Source organism: Homarus americanus, unplaced genomic scaffold, assembly GCF_018991925.1.
Source record: "Homarus americanus isolate GMGI-L3 unplaced genomic scaffold, GMGI_Hamer_2.0 scaffold25633, whole genome shotgun sequence".
Taxonomy (NCBI): domain Eukaryota; kingdom Metazoa; phylum Arthropoda; class Malacostraca; order Decapoda; family Nephropidae; genus Homarus; species Homarus americanus.
Window position 1 is genome coordinate 119,092 of NW_024718174.1, and position 10,763 is coordinate 129,854.

At 41.7% G+C, this 10,763-nt stretch overlaps 1 protein-coding gene across 1 annotated transcript; it reads right to left on the reverse strand.

Moving 5' to 3' along the window:
- Positions 1-8,380: 8,380 nt before the first annotated feature.
- On the reverse strand, positions 8,381-10,365 carry LOC121859229. The gene is made up of 2 exons (XM_042355967.1): positions 9,423-10,365; positions 8,381-9,218 (listed from the first exon to the last, which is right to left on the reverse strand). Exons 1-2 carry the CDS (start codon positions 10,224-10,226, stop codon positions 8,559-8,561), a joined length of 1,464 nt encoding a protein of 487 aa, XP_042211901.1. The 5' UTR covers positions 10,227-10,365; the 3' UTR covers positions 8,381-8,558.
- Positions 10,366-10,763: the final 398 nt, after the last annotated feature.

Below are 10,763 nucleotides of genomic sequence, written 5' to 3' on the forward strand. Positions count from 1 at the left end.
ACCATTTAATTAAACAGCATATACTTTTCTTCAATTGCTGGTTTAGTCCATTTCATTAACATATTGCATCTATCTTTACTTCTAACATTGGGAAAGTGTTCATGTCTTGCTATCTTTCTTAGGGTATTGATTACATTACTGTACTATAATAAGGGTGGATACAGGGAGCATTATATGAAGGTTTCATATATTGTACATAACTACTCCTTGTATATTATGTAAAGATTTTTGGTACAAAGATAATTTCCTGTTTGATAGAAAACTAACAGTTATGGTGATATTTTTCAAGATTTTATCCCAATTCATCTGTACAGTGAGTTCATCACTGTCATAGCAAAATTATAATACCTAATACTGTACTGGTATATTCTACTGACTTCATCCACAGAACAGGCCATAATTCTGCTTTCTTACACTCACCCAACCCCAAGTTGTGACAAACTTAATACTTTTTATTACAGATTTATAAGGATAAAGAAGAAAGTAACAGATACTGCCCTCTGTAATGATTGTTTATCAGACCATAGCTTACAGCCCAGAAGAACAGCACAAATAGCAGTAACGGAAGCAGAGGTGTACACCCTCGTAAGTTGACCCACCCTTCGTAATTAAAGTGAGATAAAGATCTGACCCAGCAGAGGTTACGGTCACAATGAAACAGAGTTCTTACCACCACGTGATTAGACAAACCAGCGACATGGTTAACTCAAGAAACTACATTCCAGCCCCCACCACGCACCTGATCAAACACAGCTATCTCGACACACCCATATTAGTGTTAATTAGTGACGACATCTGCCTGCCTGACACCGCCAATATAAGGGGCCTAAAGCTCTTTCTGTGGGACAGAGAGGGAGAGACAGAACTCAGAGCCAGACGCAGTCACACTCGTCACAAGTCGAAATCCAGCAACGGCAGGGACCACTCTCTTCAGCAGCACCTGCAGGCAGATTCCCCAGTCACTTGGCCTCCCTCAGGTCACACGTGAGTAATTGTCAGAGAGATCAATAGGGTGAGTTACTTATGGTGGGAAGTGTATCCATTTCATGTTTGTGTCCGAGTCATTGTCTAGTAATGTCAATATATTGACTATTAATGTGTCCATGCCATTGAGTTAACGAATAAATAGCTGTACTCAGAAGTGGTGTTTAGAAATTTTCCCCTAACAGTCAAATAACTAATCGGCCACACTACCAAACTTTCTTCACTTTACAATCCTATTACTGATAAAATCTTACTTTAATTGTACTTCTTACTTTACCATCATTACACTGGTGGCAGCGTATTTAACATAAACCCACGCCCTTCCTCGCTTAGCTAATACACCTGGCACGTCTCCCCCTTCATTTAATTCAGTTCGAGTATTGCTTAGCCGTGTGTAGTAAGGAACCCCGAGTAGTACAGCCTGAAAAGTGTCCTAGTGTGTCGTCTTAACAACTCAAGTAAATGTTTCTCATCGTTGTATGTACGAATTGCTACTTGCATAACACTCGCCCCAGAATATGTTCATTGTTTAATCTAATTTGTCATTGATCCCAGCGATTTGAAATGTTCTCGGTGTCCCTAGTGCATTTTAATTGTCGGTCAGTGCTACATGTACCCATTATGTTTTTAGTGATGGAAGCTGTGTCCATACTAACTGTTATAACCTAACTTGTCTTATAACCTACATCCTCCTCCCTGTCCTAATCCCCGTCCCACCCACCCGGCACGTCTGCCCACCTGCCCCGCCCTGCGTGACCTCACTAATTCCCAGTCTGTTTTGTCCTGTTTGCTTGCTTTGAAATCAATGGTTCGTGTAATTTGATATGATGATACTTGCAGAGCTTCACTCAGTGTATTTTTATGCTAGAATGACTTATAATGTACTTGCACTCTTTGACATGTATTGACGAATAGTATTCAGCAGGGCTACACTCCCCGAACCAGCCTAATGAGAACATTGTTGCGACGGAACCCATTGTTGTTAAACATTGACGTAATGTATAAAGTAAATATTTTTTTTTACGGATGCACACCCAACTAGTCCTTCATCCCTATAAGATTGTCTTTCTCTGTCAAATGTCACTCACAGTACCGCCCCCATGCCCAGCTGTATGCAGTGATCGGGCAGGAAGACGGCGCCTTACGTCACAAGATACAAATCCTTGGACAACAGCAGCACTCAAGAGGTGACGATGGACCAAGCATCTCCAACCAATAGAAGCTGGAACAGCACATACGAACAGAGGAGAAGCAGCATGATGAATGTAGCACTGCACCTTCACCCACCACACACCACTACGCCTCTCTCATCAACAAGACCCCAACGGCGGTATAAGCGGAAGAGGTGACCACCATGGGAACCAAACGACTACACCAGCGGATGAAGGCAATGTATGATGGACATGCTACTAAGGCGAAACCCAACAAAATTGGCTATAAGTAGTCCATTGCAACTCTCCCTCTCCCCAGTCGTTGCAACACTTGCACCACTGGATCAGGAAGAGGCAGAGCCAAAATGTGTGGTTGCAGCCTGCGCTCCTGCCTCACCACATAAATCACCTCACGTGCAACCATCATCCAGCTCATCATACCTCTCATGATCATCAAAATCCCTATACCACCAAAAGTCCCATGGGGATCGGATGAGTGGCGAAGGGGACATGCAGAGATGCCTGCCTGGAGTCTCTAGTCACAACTCTGCATATGGGCAGCACAGATATGATGGTAGTTTAGACACTGGGATCTAGGCAGTAGTGCAATCAGGTCATGTCTGTGCGACTGAGTAGCCCTTTCGAGAAGGGGGCTAGAAAAGGTGCCCTAAACATAGCCTGCCTAAAAAAAAAAACCTGACTGGGCAACCACACTCAGTAAGGTCATCCTTACGCGGTCGAAGACACAATATTAATCATAGCTCCTAACAAAAACAAGCAAGAGAACCTATTATGGTCGCTGCATGGAATGTCGGGACCCTTCTGGGTATTGGAACAGATGAGCGTCATGAAAGAAGAACTGCCCTTGTAGCATTAGCGCTGGGTAAGTATAATAACATCAACAAAGCAGCCATTAGTGAGTCCCGGCTCACAAAACGGGGATCTAGCCTTATCTTCTGGAAGGGTAAGCCTGCTGCGGAAAGAAACCGCATTTATAGAGTTGGCTTTGCCATCCGCCAATGCATCCTGAACAACCTAACTGAGATGCCTGTTGGGATCAACGGGCGCCTAATGACGCTCCGAGTCCCACTGAATCACTCACGTCATTCCTTTTTCATCAGTGGATATTAGCCAACACTGTATGCAGCAGATGACACCAAGGAGGCCTTTTACGTCGACCTCGACAGAGTGCTAACCTCTATCCCCAAAGAAGATAAGGTTGTGCTCCTAGGTGACTACAATGCCAGAGTTGACAGAGATGCTGACATTTGGCAGGAAACCATAGGGAGAAATGGACTAGGCAAGTGTAATCCCAACGGCCTACTCCTCCTCAGCAAGTGTCCTGCACACAACCTCACTATCACTAATACCTTGTTTAGGCAGGCCGACGAGTTCAAGGGTTCGTGGTAACATGCACGATACAAACACTGACATCTCATTGAATACACCATTGTCAGAGAAAGAGATCGCTGAGATGTCCTCATCACCCGAACCATGCGTGGCTCAGATCACTGTGACACTGATCATCGGCTTGTCAGAGATGCTTTCACTTCAGGTCGCCCCAAAACGGTGAAGGCAGCAAGCCTCCAGGAGAGGTTTTACCACTTAGCTTCTGGAGGTCCCAGCTGTAGCACATGCTTTCAGAGAGCAACTCGAGCATGGGCTGATAAGCAACCCGGCAACAAACAACCCAAATCCCAGTGACGGATGGGATATTCCCAACAATGTCATAACAAAAACCTGCAGAGAGACCCTCAGCAAGATCGAAAGAATACACCAGGATTAGTTTAACGAAAATGACCCAGCAATAAATGTACTCGTCAGTGATAAATAAGCTGCTTTACCTGACTGGCAGAACAACCCTCAGTCTCGGACCAAAGTTGATAGTTTCCACAAAAAGAAAGCGCTGGCCCAGTGGGAACTTCGCAATCTAAAGAATGACTGGTTTAGAAATAAAGCACGTGAAACACAAAAACTTGCAGATCAGCACAACATGCACAAATTTTTTAATTCCACTAAAACATTTTGTGGGTCAATCACTCGTGGCGCAGCCCCCCCTCCCCCACCCGGTCATCTGACGTAGGCAGTAGGTAGCAGGCAGCTACCAAACAGGGAGGTACTACCACCTGGGAAGATATTGGAAGCATAATGTGTTGTCTAATGGTAGACCCTGATGCCATGTGGCATTACGAAAATTGTGACCGAGTCTCAGGTTGCTGATCTGACTTTGTGCCTCGTTTACACACAATTACAGGGACTTAATTGTGTCTCTTACTACTGACAACACAGTATACATATATCGTTTCTTACTTTTGGTCCTTTTTCAATTTTGTATTTCTTTATGGTTCTTTGTTATTATTATTAATATTATTATTATTATTATACTATTTTTTTTATTTTTTTATTTATATTTTTCATAAATTTTATTTACAGTGCTATGAATTATAATTATTATTATTATTATTATCATTATTATTATTAATACATTTTCGTCCCAGGCCCCGATGTGGGTCAGAGACCTGTGCCCGGGTGGGCTAATCCCGCCCCCCCCCCAAAAAAAACCCTCCCTAATTAAAGTTGATGAAGGCATCCTTCAGCACTGGGAAACTGGGAAAAGCACTACCATTCACTTCTCAACCGAAACACCGATGTGGATTTCCTGACTACACAGCAGGTCCCTCAGCATCCAGAGCTGACCCACCTCAGCTATCCTACATCCCTGGATGAGGTAGCTACTGCCATCAAACAGATGAAATATAACAAAGCCTCAGTGCCTGATAGAATCCCAGCCGAGGTGTATAAAGCGGGAGGACCTCTGCTAACCAGCCGTCTCCACTCTCTCCTGGAGAATATATGGGAAATGGAGGAAATCCCCCAAGCTCTTAAAGACAACCTCCATCGTCAATATTTATAAGATCAAGGGAGACCTATAGCGGGACTCTCTGCTGTCCGTAGCTGACAAGATTATCGACCAAGTCTTCCTAAACATACTTCTTCTTAAGGCGGAAAACTTCCTCCCAGAGTCTCAAGGTGGCTTTAGACCATCATGTGTCACCACTGACATAATTTTTGCTGCCCGCCAGACACAGGAAAAGTGCAGAGAACAGCATCCTAACCTGTAAATGGCTTTCATCCATCTAACCAAGGCATTCGACTGGGTCAACCGGGAATCCCTGTGGAGGATGCTCACTTGATTTGGCTGCCCACCAAAATTTATCGCCCTTGTAAGGCAACTCTACGATGGCATGAACGGCAGTGTCCTGCACAATGATACCCGGTCTGAGTTCTTCCTCATCCAAACGGGGGTTAAACAATAATATGTACTGGCTCCGACTCTTTTCCATTTTCTTGGCTGCATTCTATACTCGTACTGGTGACAATTTAGCCGGCGGGGTGGACATCGAGTACTGGATGAAGTTCTTTTCAACATAAGATGACTCCAGGCAGGAACAAAAGTGTCGGCAGCTTCCATTAGTAAACTTCAGTATGCAGACGACCTCACCCTTGTCGCTCACAAAGCGTGACCTACAGGATATCCTGAACACCTATGCAGATGCGTTTGCACACTTCGGCCTTGAGGTGAATGTACGTAAGACTCAGAATCTCTTTCAACTTGTCTCTGGTTCAGACACACCTCCACCATCCATCCAGCTTAATATTACCCACTTTCGGTATCTCGGCTCCTACCTGTCCACCACCGCGGACATCGATGAGGAGATTCAACATTGAATCAAATATGCATCTCAAACCATTGGCAGACAACGAAACCGTGTATTCAGCTGTAGGGAGCTGAAATTATCTACAAATTTACACTTATATCAAGCAGTGGTCCTCATCACCCTGCTATTTGGCAGGGAGACATGGGTCATATACAAGAGGTACCTCAAGGCACTTGTAAAGTTTCACCAACATAGTCTACGTTCCATCTTCCGAGTTTGCTGGGAAGGCAAGAGAACAAATGCCACTAATCTTGCTGACACCGACTGTAGGAGGGTCGAGGCTACCATTATCCATGAACAACATACTGGATTGGCCATGTTACCCACATGGACGACAGTAGACTGCCAAAGCAGCTACTTTACACTCACATAACGAATAGTAAATGTAACACTAGTGGGCAACTGAAAAGGTATACGGATAGTCATAAGAGAAACTTGAAAAAGTGCCAAATCGACCCCCCTCACCTGGGAGACGATTACTCCATATCGTATCACTTGGAGGAGCACCACACAAGAAGGTGTCAATACTTCCGAGTTAGCCCGACTGCAAACCGAGGCAGACAAGCGCCAACGCCGGAAAGACGTTGCCGCCGCTTCTCCCGCACTAGATGTAGCCCTCCACATGTGCAACATCTGTGAACTCACCAATGAAGGTGACATCCCAAAAAACTCATATCATTGTATCATAGCTGGATGATCGTCATACTCTATTTCGAGTGAGAGCAAAGTAATTTGTGTGTGTGTGTGTGTGTGTGTGTGTGTGTGTGTGTGTGTGTGTGTGTGTGTGTGTGGCTGTGTGTTGACGTGAGGAGGATGGTGACTCACAGAGTCTGGAATCCGGCAATGGTAACGACAACGATTTCAGGCTACCTCAGTGACACACCCCTGCCTGCAAATGTTTTTCTTTTAAGTAATACTGTTGATTTTATGGAGAATTATCTTAAATAACACACTCACACTTCATTTTGTTATCTCTGGGACTGCGATGTTGTAAGTATCTATTGATTCTCGATAGTCTCTCATTATCCCATTTGTTTCTCAAGTAATATAATCGTGTTCCCTATATAAATTTGATGGATAAAGACATGACATTTATACTTTAAAATCCCAAGTCATCCCATCCATAAATCAAATGGAAAAAAGCGAGTCATCAGGTCTTCAGGGCTGAGGCTAACCACCGGATGTTGCGTCTTGTTCGTCCCACTTACCCAACACATGTGGGCACGATAACTCTTTCTGATACACTTATTCATCCACTTTCACTTGCACGTATAAACATACACAATTCATTAAGTGTATAATGTATCGAGAATATGAGTTTATGAACATTATTATTATTATTATTATTATTATTATTATTATTATTATTATTATTATTATTATTATTATTATTATTATTATTATTATTATTATTATTATTATTATTATTATTATTATTATTATTATTATCATTATTATTATTATTGTTATTATTATTATTATTATTATTATTATTATTATTATTATTATTATTATTATTATTATTATTATTGTTATTATTATATTATTATTATTATTATTATTATTATTAATATTATTATTATTATTATTATTATTATTATTATTATTATTATTATTATTATTATTATTATTATTATTATTATTATTATTATTATTATTATTATTATTATTTCTATCATGGTGGATATTTCCGAGCATTTTCTGCACTCAATAAATCGTTTTACTATTGGTTTCTCACACATGTAAGTTGGAGAAAGTAGACAGATGAAGATATTATTGTGGTATAAGACTTAAAGTGTCAGATCTTAAAAATACAGATCAGAATTAATGATCGAGGAACAAAATCTTCACTAACATGGTGTTTTTAAATATATAGGTGTAAAGTTCATTGAGGTATGAAACAAATATAAAAATAATTAGAATTAATATGTGATATTTGTTATCAAAGGCTTACAATACAAAGTTTTGTTGACATTACAATAAAATGAGTATGTGTGTATTTACTACAGTTATCAGGGTATGGTATTTTCATTTTACGATTATACATGTTATTGATATCCAATGGTTCTATTATTAGTTAATAGTTTATTAACATAACAGTAAGGAACTATCACAACGTAGTATGTCTGTGTGTTTGTGTGTGTGTTTGTGTGTGTGTGTGTCCGCACGAGAATCTCGGAAACTACTCTACCGATCTGTAGTGATGATGGATGGTGTTATATGTAGTGATGATGGGTGGTGTTATATGTAGTGATGATGGATGATGTTATATGTAGTGATGATGGGTGTTGTTATATGTAGTGATGATGGATGGTGTTATATGTAGTGATGATGGATGATGATGTTATATGTAGTGATGATGGATGTGGTGTTATATGTAGTGATGATGGATGATGTTATATGTAGTGATGATGTTATATGTAGTGATGATGGATGGTGTTATATGTAGTGATGATGGATGATGATGTTATACTATAACACCATCCATCATCACTACATATAACAACACCCATCATCACTACATATAACACCATCCATCATCACTACAGATCGGCAAAGTAGTTTCCGAGATTCTCGTGCGGACACACACACACACACACAAACATACAGTCACCTGGACTGTCATTCGCAAAAGTTGTTCAATATTAGCAACACAGAAATTAATACAAGAGAGGAGAGCCATTCCTCTGCAATGTTCAGTGCATCAGAAGCCCCTGTCGTGTCTTCGTCGCTGATGGGCCTCATGATCTTCTGAAGGATAATATGTCGGTCCCTCAATCCCCAGGGAAATAGAAATGCATCTTTGAAGAAGTTCTTTGTTTTCCGCAGTGGAGACCCTACCAGCGACCTTTTCTTGAGAAGTCACAGATGTCGACATTTTCTGGGATTGTCCTTCCTCTACTTTTAGTATTTCAGCTGAGTCAGTGTGATTTTCTTTTACTGCTTCTTCCTGGGATTTGATGAGAGAGTACAAGTCCTGGTAAGGTCTCTCTGCGACAGCTGTTTCAGGTGAACCTTTGTCAGTAGAATAACCATCGACTTGGAGGGAGTTCACAAGAGGTAAGAGGTTTTGATACTCGATCTCAGGACTCGATGTTTTCCCAAAGTTCCTAGCAGTTGGTGTTGGCCTCACAGAATATACGTTCTGGTAAAGATGTCTGCCCACCTCTACTTCCTCCTCAAACGTTGTTCTTTGCACACTCTCCTTCTGTAACCTCACCTCCATCACGTAAGGATTTTCATTGCCCGGGTGATAATGAACGACACTTCCCTGTCTTAAGTCACACTGAGACTTAGCACTTCGTAGAGCTTCGACCTTCTGACGGATATTCTCCAGAACATCTTCGTTGAACTCTTCGTAAACCTGAAAAAAGCATGAAAATCAATCTGTTTAAAATCGAGGAATTTTGTTTATGCTTATTGGCTGAACTCAGATTTATTTGCCATAGAAATTACAATATTGAGATTGAAATCATGCATAAAAATATCCCAATTTGAGGCTCTGAAAATCATGTGTACCGAAAGAAACTCCAAGTAAGGTAGTGAATGAGGCGAGATCTTTACTTACAGGTGATGATGAAGGTTGTGGTGCGGTTTGGTTCCTTCTATGAAACCTTACAGATAGCCAGACGCCGAGGAGCACCAGCAACAAGAGAGTCGCTGTGATAAAGAGGCTAGCCATTAGCCAGACTCCATCAAACGACAGTTCATGGAGAAGAGTCTCCTTAAGATTCTTAGGCAGGCAGTTAAAGAGGAGCTGTGCCTCTCCTTCGGCGTAGATTACAAAGCCAGTATACCTGTACAGCACCCACCAATAGTTCGTCACGAGTGAGAGTGTAGTTTCCCCGACAGTCACACGGAGTGCATGAGAGTTAGGTCCTCGTGAAGACTTCTCGTAATACTCCACCTCAACGCGGGTCCACGGCTCTGAGTCACAGTGCTTCAGATCAGTGGCGTGAAGGTCTACGGCCTCATCTGTGAATTTGTCTGATATATCTAATCTACTCTGTAGTTTTATCTTGAACACCAGCTTCCTGAAAGATGGCTTCGGGCGGATGAAGAAAATCAAAGCTTCCGATCTCACTTCCTCAACCTCCTGAAGACCCAATCGAGATACCGAAGTGTTGACGACTCTGCAGTTATCCTCTCGTCTCCCGTCCTTAAAATTCTGCATCACTTCTTGGTTACCCATCATCAATGACTCTGAAGAGTAGGTGATGGGAAGCTTTGTGCCATTTACAGCAGACAGTGGCGAGGTAGTAGCGCTGCTTCCATCGGGCTTTAAGGAGAGGCTATTAATGGATTGTATAGACCACTCAACACCACACAACACCAACCACAAAAACAATTCTCCTCGGCGTAGTACTCTCATGATGTTTTTTGGAAGGTGTCTAAACTTGTAGAGTTAATAGATACACAGCACTACAGTCATGGAAAAAATAACTGAATATTATTAAGTTTACTAAACAGCCTCTCGTATATAGAAAGAGCACCGTCAGTGTCTGCTGTAGTTGAGGCCTTGGGTGTAACTGAGTATTATGGTTGTAGACAAAACACAGCTGGTCAAAAGGTACATAGAGGATGTGAGTCAGAAGTAATTAGATGAACTCAGACTTACACAAACCAACCTACCTAATCTGACTCATTATCTTTGTCGTCCTCACATACTCATTGTGTTGGTAAAAACCCCACGTTCACTACACCAGCCAGCATCTTGCGCAACATAGCTACCCTGCCTACCTGCTATTTAAAATGTCTCATCTAGGGAATGTTGAAAGAAGGGAAGAATATTATTTTACTGGCGTGAATGACTGCAGCTGGTATTCCCTTCCCTTTTTCTTGTTCATAAATGTTCCTTGAAATAGACAACTTTGTAGACGTTACATAGATTAGGTTAGGTTCAGATATT